General features: G+C 45.1%; 1 protein-coding gene across 11 annotated transcripts in view; it reads right to left on the reverse strand.

Annotated features, from left to right (window-relative positions):
• BCL2L11 (BCL2 like 11) overlaps positions 1-16441 on the reverse strand; it is a 47632-nt gene extending 31191 nt beyond the window's left edge. For 2 of the 11 annotated variants that reach the window (XM_045010792.1, XM_045010794.1), the window contains exons 1-2: positions 15206-15729; positions 14677-15102 (exon numbers count right to left, since the gene is read on the reverse strand). In XM_045010792.1, coding sequence (XP_044866727.1) covers positions 14677-15088 — 412 coding nt within the window. In that variant the 5' untranslated portion in view covers positions 15089-15102; positions 15206-15729. Of the gene's footprint in view, positions 1-14661; positions 15103-15205; positions 15730-16352 lie in introns of those variants that run through there. The other 9 variants (XM_045010788.1, XM_045010793.1, XM_045010796.1 and 6 more) reach the window with 8 other exon arrangements.
• Positions 16442-18417: the final 1976 nt, after the last annotated feature.

Consider the following 18417-nt stretch of genomic DNA (forward strand, 5'->3'; position numbering starts at 1 on the left):
GTTTTCTTCTAACAGCCCCTTCTTCACCCCCATTAATACAGGCCACTCGTCCAGTGATGCTCAACATGTGGCCCTCACAGCTTTACGTTGTTGTGCTGAACGTGGGAACGTTGGTATTTTTAGGATTCCTATGCATGCCTTTGTTTCCCTCAGGGCTTTGCATTACTATGCACTGAGGGCTACTCGCCACAAGGAAATTACATCCATATAGCTTGAAAAATCAACACCCCTGAGAGACATAGCTACACTGACCTAACCCCAGTGTAGATGGTGCTAGGTCAACAGAAGAATTCTTCCATTGACCTAGCAATCGCCTCTTAGGGAGGTGGATGACCTACGCTGATGGGAGAACCCCCTGTCGGCATGGGTAGCATCTATGCTTAACACACAATAGCAGCGTGTAGACATACCTGGTATGCAGCAGGAAGAGATGAGGTGTTTGACTCACATAGCAGACTGTTAATAACTCGCTTCCAACCAAGCTGAACAAAGTGGACATATCTGAATGGAGGATCCGGAAGAGACAATGGAAACCCCAAAGACCAAGACGTTCACACTTAGCAAACAACAGCCAACAGGAAGATTTCCCTCCACCTCTCTGCAGAGAAGCGGAGCAAGTCCTGAGCTGGAGAACGAAGCGGAAAGGTGTCACGTGATGTGGCTGTGTTAAGAATGGAGCTCTCAGAGGAACAGGGGAGCTCTCACAAGGGACTAAAACAAAGAAAGGGAGACAGAGAGGAATCAAAGATGGTGGCTACAGCAGCGTGGCTCATAGCTAGTCTGACCTCTGGCTTAGCCTTTGCTTCTCGATGCTAGCCTCGGCACGGTCAGGTTCTGTATGCCAGGTGACTAATAAATTATTACCTTGTTTTGAGAAGGCTGAAGTGTTGCTGCAAACACTTACTGCGAGCACTGTGCCCTGAAGGGGCAGAACAAATCTCATGCAGGAGTCTGGATCAGCAGGACAGGCTCCAGGGAGAGAAGGAGGGACAGCTTGTGCCCAAATGTCTAGTTTTGGTGTCAGGGAGGCTATGGGCCTGCCATTGCAGAACTGTGTGGTTCCTTGGGGTCCAGCACAATAAAGGGGTCACTCCTAATGGACTGGTTCCCAGGCACAACCCAGATCTTGTGGATCTGGGACAGTTGTGCTCTTGGTGGGGGACCGTGTTACAAAGAAACTATAACATTTGACTAGAATCGGAAACGTGTCCCTTGAGTCATTCCATTTTTAAGTTTTAAATCAGCTCTCACTCAAACACTATAGAGATGCAGTTAGGGGGAGCACCCCAAATGCCTCCCACCACTTCACCAGGAGCATCCTGAGCGGCTGGTTTCCCTTCTTTGCCATAGGTACTCAACAGCTCACCAGCTGACTGGCTGCTACATCACAAGGGGAAGGAGAAAGTAGCTCTGGCTGCTCTTTTCCTTCCTTTAAGCTGTGAGAATTCTGCTAACAGCTCGGCTGCCTCTGCCTGAGCCTCAGCCTAAGGGAGTGCGCCTAGCAAAGGATGGCTCCCTTACCCCACACAACCATCCAGGGCAGCCCAGAAGAGGAAAAACTAAGAACCAATGGCCAGTTACTAGTTCCCAATTCTCTGCTGCAGCCCAAAGTTTGGCTGCTTTAAGTTATGCCAACTCCATGGTCTACTAAGGGATGTACACCGGCTGTGTACAGGTAGCTAGAGTGCAACGTGCTCCAACCAAGGGAAATGTAGGAACTGACTATACCAGCTTTACAGTCACTGGAGACTTCCCACATATGGAGATAATCCCAGCAGGGGAGCTAGTGGGGGCATGAATAGTGCAGTCGGAGCAGAATAGGGAAGAAAACATGCCACAATGTATTGACTGTGGCTCCTTGACCTTTCTGAAATAATGTGTTTGGCCCTCAGGCTGAAGAGGTTTGACACCACTGCTCTAACGTCTGGGAAATTAAATGAAAGTTACCGAGGAAAGGAGAGAAAAGTTTTGCCATTAACATTTTGGAAAATCTATCAACATTCCCTTTGCCTGATGCAACATGTCATTACAATCCCAAGCAGTCACCTTAATTTAGGACAGTGTTTAAGAACAACTGGTAGAACGGAACACTACAAATAATAAATCTTATGAAACACAGCCAGTGCCTTAAATGCTTAAGCTCTCAGAGTATATTGTCCATTCACATTTATCAGATCCCAGGCAACAAAGCTAAAAAAAAGTACTTCAATCAACTTGCTAACTTAACCCTTTGAAAACTCTCTGCCAGATACATGAATATTTAAAAAAAACTCATCTGCAGTCTTGGTAACATTAGTGTTCCTGCTCTTATCTTTTGTTTGTTTGTTTTTGATCTTGTAGCTGTGTTTGCAAACAGAAATATCAGTATGAAACTAGCCTGCGTTATACATGCAATGTGTAGACTAGGAAGTTCTGTTGAACCTGGAAAATGTGTGCCCTTACTTTTTAACCAAAGTGTATTTATTTCAAATTTAATAAATGAGTCAATCTAAACAGCAAGGGGCATGTACAAATACACAAAACAAAAATAGGAAGCAAGTTTCCATTAAAGGCATTCAAAAACACCTAGATAAAACTCATCCCATCCTCCCATCAGTCCTCCCGCCACTTGTGCGTATGCAGTGAATTCAGAGTTAGCCTGGCCTGTGGCTAATGAAAGCAGAATCTAAAAGGCTTTTTAATCTGTTAATAAGGAGTTACCTATCCTAAGTAAGTCCTGCGTCCCAAACACATTCCCTCCACACAACAGCAGCGTTGGAGTTGTGTTCTTAGCCATGCAGCACTGGAAAAAATTTTGAAGCAAGAGTTGGCAGTTCGGGCTCACCCAAGTGTGCTCAGAGCCATACATTTCACCGACTAAAGGGATAAATAATTCACCCTGCATCTATCTATCCTTCAGATCATTCTCTTCAGAAGCCCAATATGCAACTTGGCTCCAAAGTCGTGGAAAGTGTCAGTGTGGCTGGAGGATAAGTAACCCCATTATCTAATTCCTGAAGTCTCCACTGTAGAAGATAGTTAACAATGAGGTCCTTGCCAGCTGAAGAACTCTGCTAAATAAACAGTCAGCAAAATGGTCTACTCTGGCCTAACTAGTACTTAAGAGCTCTTTTCACATACAAGGCATATAACTTGAGTTCCCCAGGATAGCTATAGGCAAAGAGACAGAGTAGGGAGCCATTTGAGATGCAAGGCCAAATTAATACTGGTCAAAAAAACTGCCAAAAAGTACCTTGTCTTCAGAAGAGGGGAAAAGAAGGTATAAGATGAGTTAACCATTACTGTCTGCAACTCCAAAACCCTCATCTCAAAGGGCAGGTCCATGGTTCTATCTCCCAATGAGAGACTAGAGCAGGGGTAGGCAACCTATGGTACGTGTGCCAAAGATGGAACGCGAGCTGATTTTCAGTGGCACTCACACCGCCTGGGTCCTGGGCACCGGTCTGGGGGGCTTGGTATTTTAATTTAATTTTAAATGAAGCTTCTTATACATTTTAAAAACCTTATTTACTTTACATACAACAATGGTTTAGTTATATATTATAGACTTATAGAAAGAGACCTTCTAAAAACGTTAAAATATATTACTGGCACATGAAACCTTAAATTAGAGTGAATAAATGAAGACTCGGCACAGCACTTCTGAAAGGCTGCCGACCCCTGGACTACAGTGACACAAACAGGAATGTCTCCAAAATGAGAAAGACCTTGCTAGGTCTTTGAACCTGAGACAGCCAAGGATGCCCTACTGGAATGCCTAGGTACCTCTTGGATTTCTCTCTCTCGTGTCTTTGGGAATGCATTAAACCACAGGATACACTGAACTGCAGCTGGACAAATGAGCAAAACCATAGACTGTTCTCTCAAAGGGATGGCGGCATGTGACACTATCCACTCTGCAAAGAGTTCACTGGGAGGAAATGTGAAAAACAGCTACTGCAACAAAAAGGTGCTGATCTAAGTATTACATATTTAATCGTTCATACCTGCAATATTTCACAGGGTACAGGTGCTATTTTCTTGGTTTAAAAGAATAGCGCACAAAGAAACAATTGCCCTTTAAAGTGAAAGGATGATCACTGTGGCTCTATATGTACAGATGATATTAAAGCAAATGCCATGAATTACATGAAAATCTGACACTCTTTAAGAGCTGTCAAATTTTAAGCTATACTACAGAATAGCCCATGACAATTCTACCTCTGGAACTCACAGGAGAGTACTGCAGGCTCAGTTCTAAGGACTGGTGCTGAGTCTTTGGAGAGACCCTCCATGAAGAGACTAAGGGTGAGGAACTGTCCAAGGATCTGCTGAAGAATATGGAGCTCACAAGAGACTGCTCCTATGGAAACAGAGCAGCTTGGTGGAGCTGCGAATCAGTCAACAGACTTATATATGGGGAGTTTCTTCTGGCACCAAGGATTATGACCAACTGGCTGCCTCTATGGTCCTGAATAGCCAGTTTGCCCAATAGCACATTCCAGTTCATGACAACTGAACTGCCCACATATGAGAAAATTCACTTCTAATTTGCTTTCCCTCAGTAAGTTCTTCAGACATCCAAACATACCCACTCTCACACCCACTCACAGACACAGACACCCTATAAAACTAATCAAGCTTCTGCTCCTACAGCTGGGAAGGAAGAAAATCTTGTTCCTAATTTTAAGTAGTTGGGAGGTGCTCCGACACTATGGTAAATGGAGACCATGTAAGTGGACAGATACACAAATCGACCCCACAGCTCCTACAGTTCTGGAACTCAGTTAAGCACTCCACACACTTCAAATTTAAAGTACTAACTGCTTAATAATTTAACATTTAATTGCTATGAAGCTGGAGGAAATCCAATCTAATCAGCCAAAGATTGTTAATTTTTATTTCAAAACCAAAATATGAATTTTAAATGCAAAAAGCAACTTATTGTATGTCTGAATTTTGAGTATTCCACTTTGAAGTTTGCAGTGAATAAAAAAAATTTTAAGTAGGGCATTTTGAATGGCTTGCCAGGCAGAAAGTTTTATCTTACACTTCTGAAAAATCTAAATATATCTACAGACATAAAACGTTTCACAGCAATAACTCATTCCTATGAAACACTAGGTTCTGTGCAGCAAAACTATAAAGGGAACAATAACGGATCTCTAAACAGCACATCTATAATAGACTGTCAGCACAGGTAACAGTGCCATTAGGTAAGGTTACCTCACACTTTCCATTATGGGACCCGGTTTTCAGGTGCTTATAGTTTTGCCAATCTAACTGCTCAGGCTGATTTTTTTTTTTTTAAATAAAGTTTCAGCTAAATGGCTCTGCTGTTTCCAAGAATGAGATTAGGGAAATATATGTTGTTTTGCTCATGTTAAAATAATCCTTACAACTGTTTTGCTGAGAAGCTCTAGCACTTTTACACTCTGTAAGAGGGAATTTAAACTTGGTACGGGGAGAGGCTGCCCTGGTATCAGGGATATTCCTTAGGCTATCCCCATGAAATACAATCCAAATTTGGCCAAAGTTATAAACCTTTGAAAAATCTCATGCGCATATGCCCAGTAGAGACTTGTTAGTTGGCAGCTAAATTCTCCAAAGATTCCACCTGCACTGAGTATGCTCCAACCCCTCACAGCTCCTATATGCCAAACAGACAGCCAAGTGCCATCCTCACAAAGCAACGAAGCATGCTCCATGCCAAGGATGTAAGGGCTGACCAGGACTTTCCTGGCTGCTGGGAGCCACAGAACTAAGATCAGGTAGACCCGCTCTGCAGTGCTCGTAATGCTCCCCTTGCTGGTACCCAAGCAGCAAAGAGGAAGCTGCCTGACAAATGCAAAGGGGTGAGAAAATGGGGGGAGGCTGGGAAAAGACAGGAAGAGGCAGCAGAAGAGAGAAATATGGGCAGGAGTTGGGGAGGGGAGTAGCCCAAAGTCCATGATGGGGTGGAGTGGATGGTGCAGAGGAGAGTAGCCACAGCTTTACAAAAAGGTCAGGGAGAAAACAAGGGTATTTAAAGAAACATGGAGGGCGAGCTAGGGGAGCATGTGGTAGGTGAAATACTAAGAGAGTGAGGTGCAGCGAGCTAGGCCATGTGTGATGGCAAAGGGAAGGTAGGGAATTCAGAAGATGGAGAAGAGGTAGAACTGTGACTAGCTGGAGGCCAGGAGCACACAGCATTCCTCCTCCAGCCCCACAAACCAATAAACCTGACTATTTAGGCTAACTGGACTGCACCTCTGCAACTGTCTCTCTACTGGAAAACATGCCATGAATCATAACATGCTGTAACTATGCTGTTTTGTAATGATTTAGTACACACACACACACACACACACACACACACACAACAGAAGCATTAAGGATGAGACAAATACCCAGATAATCTCTCAATCCTCCCATACATAAATACTTTTCACAACTGTGAACCCTTTGATTTAATTAGGGGAGGAGCAGATGTTTGTTTCATGATACACTGGCCCTTTTTTGCTTTTAAGTTTTCTATCACAACTTCAGTTCTCCGTCATGTTGGCTGCATTATACAAAACTCCCTGCCCCCCCCTTCCAACAACAAACGAAATCTAGAGGTTATGCAAGTGTTACAGTATCTGTTTTTCTTATTTTCACATACAGGTTGCTGCGTCCTCTGCTCTCTAGAGAGAGCAAGCAGAACAGTTTCATTCAGGTGTTATCAAGATTCTAGACCTCTTCTGGTTGGGAGGAAAAGATACCGAATTTGAAATAACATGGGAGAAACTAATTTCAAATGCAATATGCACAACACTCATTTATACAATCCACAGGGTTTTAGAGAACACACTAGAAACCCTGTAACTAATCAAAGATTCCCTTGCTTACACAGTCACTTGTTTTTCAAAAACTAGATACCTTTTCATTTAAAAGATAAGCAGAATGATTAGCCCCTTATATGGACTAATATGACCTGAAAACTGGTTTAAAATACTCACGTGAGCACAAAAACAACTTTATGTAATGTCTTGTACTCTCAGGTCATTTTACCCTGTGTGTTCCCTCACGAAACCCACTAGCCATTCTCTTTCCTTATTCTGGAATAAGACCACAGCCTTCTCCATGCTTCTGATCCTGTACAGAGTTACTTTTCTTCAACCTCAAACGTTCCACTTCCTTTAAGAGCGCCAGCATAGAACCTTTCCCAAATCTTAGTCAAAACCCAGTCCAGTTTATATTACACAAAAGAAAAATGCATTCACAATAAGAGGGGGAAAAAAGTAGCTTAAGCATATGCTTTAATAGGACATGAAAAGTCAGACAGCAAAAACTGGCTCTAAGGTTTAAAGTACAGACAGACAGGATTACCTGTACCACATCCCTGTTGAGAATGGTCTGGTCTCTGATAGCATGTCAAGACTGTAGTATCCTTAAGCATGCCATTTCTTCAAAGAAAGTGCATGCAACCATAGCAAATATAGCCCCAAAACAGTGAACATAACAACCATACTGGGTCAGACCAATGGTCCATCTAGCCCAATAGCCTGTCTGCCGACAGTGGCCAATGCCAGATGCTTCAGAGGGAATGAACCGAACAGCTGGTGACACCATTCATCTGAATGTGTCACTTACAAAAAAAAAAATTAATTTCATATCTGTGAAGTCCAAATAAAACCTGATTTCCCTCCTGTTCCCCCATTACCTAAACACTTCATTAAGTTATATAATCCAAGTATTCCTTTCCCCACCCACTCCAGCCTTCTATCATCCTTCTATCATCCTTTCGTTATCCTGACATAGATAGATAAACTCAAGTATCAGAGGGGGAGCCGTGTTAGTCTGGATCTGTAAAAGCAGCAGAGTCCTGTGGCACCTTATAGACTAACAGACGTATTCACCCACGAAAGCTCATGCTCCAATACCTCTGTTAGTCTATAAGGTGCCACAGGACTCTTTGCTGCTAGATAAACTCATGGCTGTTTCTTCATTATTCACTCTCTGGAATACACAACCTTTTTGCATAAAACCCTTATTAACTGTCCTTGTGCCATGACTTGGTTACAGCTTGTAACCTCACAACCGTTTTCCCTCAGAGTCTTTTGCTTCCTAAAGACCATTATAGATCTCTCATTTCAGGAATACTTTTGAAAGTTTTAAATGAAACATAACGTCTTGGTCTTTGTCTTACAATTTTAAGAGTTCATATTACCCTTCACATTGGACATAATGGCAATACTAATCATCTTAAATTTAAGGTTGCAGACATAACCCTCAGAAAAATTTCTTCCCTGTGACGGGTGGGGAGTTTGAGATCCCCTTTGCATTCCTTGTCAAGCTTCTCCATTACACACATACCCTTTAGATCTCGATTCCTCCCCATAAGCTAAGTTGTACGAGTCACTAAAAATGGATAAAGTCATACTGAGACCACCTGTTAAAGAACAGGAAGGTCTGTCCATTTGGGATAACAGGCTGTCTAATCTCCTTTCCCCATTCACAGCAAATCAAGGTGTGGAATGTTTTAGATTGAAGAAATGTTTGGAAGTATTGTGGGACAATCATAAGAATAGAGTAATGTGGCAGCAAACAGGGATGACTGCTGTATTAATAAACTTCAGCCAGGATACAAGCATGTGTTATACCAACTGCACTCTTGGCAGATGTGTTAAAAAGATTTTTTTCCCCCACAACGCAAGGGGCCTGACCTTGCTGTTATTAGATTTAACTGCAATTTTCAACTGTGCACCACAAACTTTTGTTTCATTGCTTGGGCAGTTGGCTAGGCGTTGTACTCTCTACATGTTGAGCCCCTTCTGGCTGTAACAGGTGGAACAGACCCAGTCTATCACTTGAACGCTGTCAGTCTATTAGAATAACACCAGGTAAAGGAGCCCTGCAGGCGCTCCAGAACTGGCTGCTGGAGAATTTCCCAGTTGCATGAACTGAGGAAAATAGCAATAAATAACTTCCTGAGGACAGCCAGCAAGCTCTGGCATAGGAGGGGTGTTGGGGACAGGAGGGGACATATTAGGGGTGGGAGAAGAGCCTGCACCAACTATGGGGATTTTCAGGTGGCATACGCTACGGAGCAGAACATTAGTAGCCTGTGGTGGGTACACTGAAAATTAGAGCGACTCTCAGATCTGTCCCCCTGAAAGTCATTCCAGCCTCTGCAGCAGCCCAGAGTCTAGGAAGTGTAAAGTTGACCTTAAGCCCACCTCAGCCTCACATTCTGCCTGAGTTGCAAGTTCTGATTCACGGCTCTAAGAGACACCACAGAACCTCACCCTTAAAAATATCTGAAGTAAGCCAATGGCAGGAAAAGCTTACTTTCCTTCAACTCATCTCCAAACTGGGTTGGCCTACAAATTCTTAATTTGTTTAATTGGCCTTGCTGAGGAGCAGCACGTTCTAGTCCAGGGGTCAGCAACCTTTCAGAAGAGGTGTGCTGAGTCTTCATTTATTAAGGTTTCGCGTGCCAGTAATACATTTTAACGTTTTTAGAAAGTCTCTTTCTATAAGTCTTTAATATATAACTAAACTACTGTTGTATGTAAAGTAAATAAGGTTTTTTAAATGTTTAAGCAGCCTAGTTTAGAATTAAATTAAAATGCAGAGCTCCCTGGACCAGTGGCCAGGACCTGGGCAGTGAGAGTGCCACTGAAAATCAGCTCGCGTGCCGTGCCATAGGTTGCCTACCCCTGTTCTAGTGTGATTCCTGTTGTTGTTCTGAGTACTTTTATCTTGGTGGAAGAATTACATGACAAACAGCTTTTATAACATAAGTCCCACATTGAACTATACAGGAAAAAGGCACATCTACCCTTAGAAGGGCCCTTGAAAAATATATAGAAACTTCCAAATAAATTGCTAGGAATTATAACCTTTTCTTTCCTATTCCAGGGATCAATTCCCAACAAGCTGCTGCCACCAACACATACACTATAACTCATTGAAGGACAATAACATTGGTGCTGTACACTGCAGTAACAAATATAATTTTAGGTCACAGTCCTCCATGAGTTATGCACATGCTTCATTTTACTCACAGTGAGTAATCCCATTGACTTCAATGGGACTATTTGTGTGTTCAACATTAAGAACACATGCTTATGTCTTTGCAGGACTGGTGCCTTACAAAGTCTACAGACACTTACATAAACCTGCACTATACAATCAGGACATTTATAACACCAAAAAGATAATTCACACAAACATTTTTACAATTTAGTGTACCCTAAAGGATCCTGGGAACCTCTTTCAAAACCCTTGCTACATACAATATATAAAGTTAGGTAGGTATTCAGCGATGATGAGCAATGAAGGATTAGCTGCCTGGTTCCTTTTACTGCTCAGTCATTCAAACATTGGGGGGGCGGGGGGAAGGCTTGAGTTTGTTTTTAAAAGGAGTGGAAGTGCTATTAAAAAAAAGAAGTACTATTTTCCAGGGCTTTAGAGTGGAGCCCAAAGCAGCTCCAGAACAGTGGAGCTGCAGGTTTTTGGCTGGAGCAGCAGCAGAGCTGGAGCACAGCTCCAAAGCCCTGCTATTTTTAGGCTCTAGCTGGACACCATTAAAACTCACTTTCAACCTTAATTTTTTTTGCTTGTGAATATATACATGTCACAAACTACCCAAGGGGTGACCCATATTGTTATGGCCATTCATTGGACCCTTAACCCGTATTTCATTTCCTCTGTCCTAAAATCTATTTTATAAATATTACAAAAATATGAAGTTACTTTATAAAAGAAATAGTTCATAAAATTTTACATGTATAAAGTATACCTGATTCTGGCCACTGGCATATATTCAGTTCAATTCAAGAACGATGTTGATAATTTGTAGAGGGTTCTGAGAAGAGCCATCAGAATGATTAAAGAATTAGAAAATGTGCCTTATAGGCTATAGACTCAAGGAGCTCAATCTATTTAGCTTAACAAAAAGAAGGTTAAAAGGTGACTTAATCACAGCCTATAAGTAGCTAATAGGGAACAAAAATATTTAACAGTGGCCTCTTCAGTCTAGCAGAGAAAGATACAACATGATCCAATGGTTGGAAGTTCAAGTTACACAAATTCAGACTAGAAATAAGATGTTCGATTTTTAACACTGACTAATTAACCGTTAGAACAATTTAGCGAGGGGTCATGGTGGATTCTACAACTGATTTTTTTTTTTTTTTAAACTCAAGACTGGATGGGTTTCTAAAAGATTTGCTCCAGGAATTATTTTGGGGAAGTTCAATGGCCTGTATTATACAGGATAGATAATCACAACAGTCTCTTCTGGCCTTGGAATCTATTAAACTATTTCCCCCTGGGTGGATAAAAATCAATGATTTGGGGGGTAAATAAAAACCAGCTTTTTTTAAATTTTTGTTATTTAAATTATATTGAGTTTTTCTTTTTAAATGTAAACCTGTTTAAAAATGAAATCTGAACTTAATACAAAATGTGTTAAGGCATAATCCCTTTATAAATTAAATTAAAAATAAATATACTGAACATGAGCCTCTACCAAAAACTTTGAGTTAAAGGCTGCTTTTGTATATCAAAAAAAAAATCATGTGAAAAACTTCCAACTTTTGAGGTCAAGCTTTATAAATATGGCTCGATATAGTAGTAAATAAGCAATATATCATTCACCATTTTCCTATATACTAAAAATTTACAATTAATAAGAATCTGAAAATATTAAGCTAATTGTTTAAATAAATATATATAGTTATAGCGTATGCTCCTAGGAAACAAAACGATGTACCAAATCTAGTGTAAAGGCTCTATTCAGTTGTAAATCAACATGTTTTAATGGCTGTATCAACTAATGAAAGTACACCTTTCTTCTGAAGATAACTGAAGTACAAATGGAAAAGTTGATTAAACTGATGAATTGAAGTGAGGCTTTCTACTTGATTTAAATCATGATTGTAATATCAGGTTGATTTAAATCAATCTACCCCACTTTCACCTGGATTCCACTGTATTAAGTTCATCTCATTTTCAAAGTTTCATAAAAGTCAGGCATTCCAAATGTTAAGGGCTCAATTCTACTGTTCCTATATGAGTAAAATTCCTATTGAGTCCAGTGGGATTGTCGTCTTTACAAGCCCTTATGGCCACATTTCAGAGATTATGATCTCTTCTCTCTACAACAAGTCTCAATACAAACTTTAAAACCAACCAGTAAGTCCTTCCTTGGAAAGCACAGTCCCTGGGGTAGAATAAAATGTCTTTACGACTTCACATTTCTATTCCAGTGGTGTTTGAAAATGTCCAGGGTTCCTATTTAAATTCCCTCAGCAGTTTCTACTCAGTTTCTGACAATTTAATGTTTAGGATGGTGCCCATAGTAACAACGGTATGAGAAAATTTCAGCACAATAATCATTTACAAAGTTTTCAAAGCACATTTTACATGGGTGAAAAAAAAATTACTTCTCTGAAATTACAGACAGGACTTGAGTTTCTTTCTTGAACACAAAGAATGTTGTTCATTGCTAAACTATAGCTTTACATGTGCTATAAGCAATGTTTAAACTCTAGTTCCTTTTGTCTAGTGATACCATGTATGCTCTCTCAGTAAGATTGTGAAACTTGCATTAAGCTGCAATTACTGCAATAATGCCAGAAAGTCTTTCCTAAGGGAATAGTATAGTAAGTACTTTGCAGCTGTAACCACAACTACCGAAATGTTTTGATCATGGAAAGCTTAAGTTGGTGTTTGTTATTCACCAAAAAGCATTATCAACATGAATAATTAAACCATTCCCAGGACTAGATGTTCCCCATTTCCACTGAGATTTGAACACAGAGACTTTAATATTGGTTCCTTAGAAAACTGACTCTTTTTAGCTTACTTTAACCTCTCTACCTTCATCTGTAATATAAGGAAAGTGGGACAGATGTTGCAAGTTGCTTACTACAATTGTCTTTTTTTTCCACCTCTGGAGATGTGGATTCAAACGTTACCTAAAGTCACAAGAATTGTTTTGTAATCTTAAGCTGGTCCTTAAGATATTTAAAAAAAAACCACCAAACCCAACACACTACAGGTAAGATTTTCAAAGCTGTTCAAGACACTTAGTTACAAAACCCCCATTAATTTTGATGGGAAGCAAGGAGCTGAGTCCTCTAGTTGGCTCTGGAGGAAAAAATCTCACTCCCACATGACTTGTCATAAGTAACAGGCAGTCAAGACCAACCCCTACAATGGATTAAGGAGGAGTACCACAGAATCCAAAGTAGTCCTAACAACGAGGAGTCCTTGTGGCACCTTGGAGACTAACAAATTTATTTGGGCATAAGCTTTTGTGGGCTAAAACCCACTTCATCAGATGCATAGAGTGAAAAATACAGTAGCAGGTATATATACACAGTACATTAAACAGCTACCACTCTGAAAGTAGTCCTAGCCACTCTTTCCTAACCAGAAGGTGGACTCTAGAAAGAAACTTTGAAAGATGAGGGGGAAGAGAGATGGTCCTCTGGACTCCTACAAAGGCACAGAAAGCTCTTCAGTTGGGAAAATACACATCTAGTAGTCTTCTCTACACTCCTAACATAGGTAACTCAGACCCTACCACCCACCTTTTACAGACTCCTGTGGCAAACATCAAATTCACTATCTACCAAGGAAATGTTACAGAGTGTCTCAAAAGACTCAGCCAAATGGGACACTATGTTCAGATATCCTATTGATGGGCACTTTCCAGACAGGCATACACAAAGACTCTTTAAGCCACCAGACTCATCCATGTACATTACAACTAAAAACTTTAAATTTTAGTCAAGTATTTCATAATTACTATGCAAGTATACTAACTACGTTGGTCATCTTACATGTGTTCTGGGGAAGAAATGGTGTATTAAACTATTACCTAAGCATGAAGCTGCAAAGAATATCAAAACAACATTTCATAAACATATCTGAAGTCAGAAAACTTAAAATATATTTTCCTATTATTTTTTAAATCTGTACAGATTCCCTGCATCATGTGTGCAAAAAAAAGTGCCAGTTCAGAATAGTAAATTTCAGCCCAAGATGGATATCTACAGACAACTTTAAAACTCCAGAAAATAAGAGACAACAGAAACTGAAGAGAGTTGGTTTGTAAACTTCTTTTCCTCCCAGTATTCTGATTAGCCGGATCTTCAGGAAACAGCTAAGAATTTGTAGTAATGGAAACATCTCTCCAATCTTAGTGCTATATTCCAGTGTTTGCTACCAATATTCTGTTTATTATACTAAGCAATATAGCCTCTACATTTTATCCCCACTCTCCATTGCAACTTCCTTAGTTGGACAGACAAATCTCCATGTTAAGGCACAAGTTATTTCAAATAAAAAGAACTGTCCCCTTATAGACTTTGTATCAGACATAAACAATTCAAAATATTTAAATTTACCAGAACACATTCCATGTGCTGTGAAAATCAAAGGCAGGAGGGATACTTGGACCACTTTCCAATTCATTAGGAAATGTTCACTGGATTTAAATCTTACCCAATCAGTTCATAAAATAAGGCAGTTTTCAATTTTACTTTTGTTGTTTAATAGCTCAGCCCGATGTCACTGTATAACATACAGTATTTTGTTCTTATTGAAAAATGTTAAGACTGAGATGCTGAAAGCAATACAATGTCCAAAGGGGTATTCAGAACCTCTTGACAAACATAAACCATGAGCTAAAAGGTTTCTTACCATGATCTTGCTTACCCATTGCACTTAGATAATGATTAAAGGCTTGACAAGGGGGACTTGGAGTCTGCGTGGACTTGTCGCAACTCATAGGCGCAGGACTCCTGTCTGTGTCGAAAGAGAAATACCCACTGGAGGATCTAGACAGCAGTGAGGATCTTCTTACAAAGATGAAAAGTGGGGATCTGGTAGCAAATGGACTGGGGCTACTGGGTGGTGCAAATGGTCCCTGAGGGCTGCTGGGCGAAGAGCTCCCTGAGGGCTGCTGGGCGAAGTCCCCCTCACCTGAATGATTACCTTGATACTGTGTTTGTATAGAGGTAGGGGCCCCAGGTCTAAGATGCTGAGGTTGACTTGGCCTTTCAATTGACTGAAACTGTCCACCTTCTCTGTTGCACTCTGAATTTAGATCAGAAGGTTGCTTTGCCATTTGGTCTTTTTTTCCTGCAAAGAAAGAAGACGACATTATGAGTAAGCTTTCCAGGGTCTATTATAATACTGTAATATCTAATAAGTTTTGCAATAAATTCTCAATGTCCTTATTTACATTGTTAGAATTCTAGTAGTACTGCAGATGCCTTTCAGCTTACATTCTTCTAGCTTTCTAAGTACTCCCTTCTTTCCCTACACCCCAAACACAATCAAAAAGTGCTATCAGATTTATGGGTAGTTTCCTGTCCACTGTTTCCACCCCTCCTAGGATACCTGCATCAAAAGTATAAACCGTGAAAAGCCTTTGTCCAAACAAAAGGAATTTAGTTTTAAAGTGGAATTTATCAGCCAGGCCATTATGCTTCAAATCTATATGAAGCTTTGATTCAGTTAATTAAAAAAAAAAGCAATAAGCTCCGATTTCCTCAAGTGATTAAATAAAAGGATCGGATACTGTGCTGAAATGCAAGAGTATTTGCAGTGATTGTGCAGAGCCTCCTGGCCATGTTCCCTGTTCCAGCCCCATTGTTCTATCTAATGTGCTGATCACAGCAAGTCTGGAGGAGGTTTGGCAGCAGCAATCAGTTGTAGTACGTGCGTCACAATAGAGTTTGTAGATTGCACAGGGCTGGCTCTCCTTCACCCCCCGCCTCCCTTTTAATGCTAACTCAACAAATCCTCCTTCCTACTACAAACTTCAAGGGAGAGGGGAGTAGTAAAACGTCAGCTTGAAAAACACTGCAACTTCTCCACCCAAACAAAGCAATGTCGCTTTGTGAAAAATACCCCCGGGACAACCACACTAATAGGCGCGCACACACACAGCCCAAACCCACAACTGCAGCCTTTAGTACACAATGTCTACGCGAATCCAGCGCCGCACTTCCTAAAACAACAGACTCCAGACTCATCTGTTTTTTTTGTGTGGTGGGGGGGGGGGGGGAAGAGCTGTACATTATACTGCAAACTCGCCCAGGAAAAACGCTCCGGGACCGCACGACTTCCTGCTGCCGCGCTGGGGCGATCCCGGCCGGTGGCGACAAGCAGGAACCGGCAGGAGCGACGCAGAACCCGACCCGACCCGAAGCCCGGCGGGGCAGCGCAGCAGCCCGGGGCCGCCCCCAGGCTCGGCCCCCGCGGGGGCGCACAGGAAGGGGACCCCCGACCAGCCCAACAAAGGGAGGCGAGGGAGCCGGCGGGCACCGCGGCCACACAAAGGAGCCGCGCGGGCAGCGCCAGAGGCCCCGTCCCGCTTCACTCACCTGTTCGGCGCCCGCCTCCTCGCCAGAGAAACGAAACCGCCCCCCGCGCCCGCTGCCACACGCGCCCTGCCCTGCCCCGCGGGACCCCGGCCGTGCGCCCGCTCGGCCGCGCTCGCACTGCGGACTGCCCGTGCCGCCGGCCGGGGAGGGCGCTCCCGCCCCGCACGCAGCGCCCGCCGCCGCCATGCCGCCAATCCGGGCGCGGCGGGGGCGGGCCGCTCCGCCCCCTCCCCCCGCGTGAGGCCACTGTTTACAAACCGGCAGCCAGGCGCGCACGGGCCCGCCCGGCCCTGCTGCCCGCGCGCCTCTTCCCCTCCGGGGCGGGCCGCGCCGCGCCGCGCCGCCCCCCCTCCCCCCGGGCGAGAGACACCCGCACCGGGCCCCCGCCCAGAGACACCCCCAGACACCCCCTTAGTGCAGCCCCCCCCCGCCCAGAGACACCCGCACCGAGCCCCCGCCCAGAGACACCCCCAGAAACCCCCTTAGTGCAGCCCCCCCGCCCAGAGACACCCGCACCGAGCCCCTCAGTGCAGCCCCCCGCCCAGAGACACCCCCAGAAACCCCCTCAGTGCAGCCCCCCCGCCCAGAGACACCCCCAGAAACCCCCTCAGTGCAGCCCCCCCGCCCAGAGACACCCGCAGCCCCTCAGCGCCCCCCCAGAAACCTCCACAGCGCCGCCCCCCGCCCAGAGACACCCCCAGAAACCCCCGCAGTGCAGCCCCCCCGCCCAGAGACACCCGCACCGAGCCCCTCAGCGCCCCCCCAGAAACCTCCTCAGCGCCGCCCCCCCCCCGCCCAGAGACACCCGCACCGAGTCCCCGCCCAGAGACACCCCTATCAAGCCCCTCAGCGCCGTCCCCCCTGCACAGAGACACCCCCACAACCCCTATGTGCAGAGCCACCCCCAGCGCCCCAACATACGCAGAGCTCCCTGCCCCCCATTGCCCAGCGCCCCCCGCCGGGCCGGGAGAGGACCGTGTCCACACCAGGCGGGGATCGCTCACAGCTCCTGGGGAGGCGAGCCCCGAGAGCCCGCCCGGCCCCGCAGCCCTGCCCAGCCCGCATGGACCATACAGACCAGCGGGACCCGCTGGCGCGGGGAGGCCTGGGACCCGGCCTGCCCCTGCCGCGAGGGGCACACTCGGTCCGCCCCGTGGACAGGTCGAAGCCCTCTGTGTGGACAGCCCAGACCCAGCCATGTGGGCGGGTTAGGCCGGTCCGTGTGCAGGAGTCTGTGCCGGCCGTGCGGACAGGCCAGACCCCGCGGTGTGGACGGGTTACACCGGTCTGTGTGGACAGGACAGACCCCGCGGTGTGGACGGGTTACACCGGTCTGTGGGGACGGGACAGACCCCGCGGTGTGGACGGGTTACATTGCTCAGAGTGGATGGGTCCGTGCCAGCCGTGTGGACAGGCCAGAGCCACACCGGGCCCTGTGGAGGGGTTAGATCGGTCCTGCGGGGGGCTCTGTGCCGGCTGTGCGGATAGTCCCGCCCCGGCCGTGTGGAGTGGTTAGCTCCATACCTGCGGGGGGCTCTGTGCCGGCTGTGAGGCCAGTCCCGCCCCGGCCGTGTGGACAGGCCAGAGCCAGACCCGGCCGCGTGGAGGGGTTAGCTCGGTATCTGCGGGGGGGCTCTGTGCGGACAGTCCCGTCCGGGCCGTGTGGACAGGCCAGAGCCAGACCCGGCCGTGTGGAGCGGTTAGCTCGGTACCTGCGGGGGGCTCTGTGCGGACAGTCCCGTCCGGGCCGTGTGGACAGGCCAGAGCCAGACCCGGCCGTGTGGAGCGGTTAGCTCGGTACCTGCGGGGGGCTCTGTGCGGACACTCCCGCCCCGGCCGTGTGGACAGGTCACACTGGCCAGACTGCGAGCGTGGCAGGAGGGACGCAGTGGTGCCGGAAAGCTCGCCGCAGCGCCCGGAGAGGGCCGGCGAAGCGGGCCGCGCACCCCTCGCTCCCTGGGGGGTCTCTGGTTCCTTGCGCCGGGACAATCCCTTCGCCCTCCGGACGCTAAAGGGCCCGCGGAGAAGGCGCTCCCGTAACGGCCGGCGGCGGCCGGGGAAATGC

The sequence above is a fragment of the Mauremys mutica genome, chromosome 3 (assembly GCF_020497125.1).
Source record: "Mauremys mutica isolate MM-2020 ecotype Southern chromosome 3, ASM2049712v1, whole genome shotgun sequence".
Classification (NCBI taxonomy): domain Eukaryota; kingdom Metazoa; phylum Chordata; order Testudines; family Geoemydidae; genus Mauremys; species Mauremys mutica.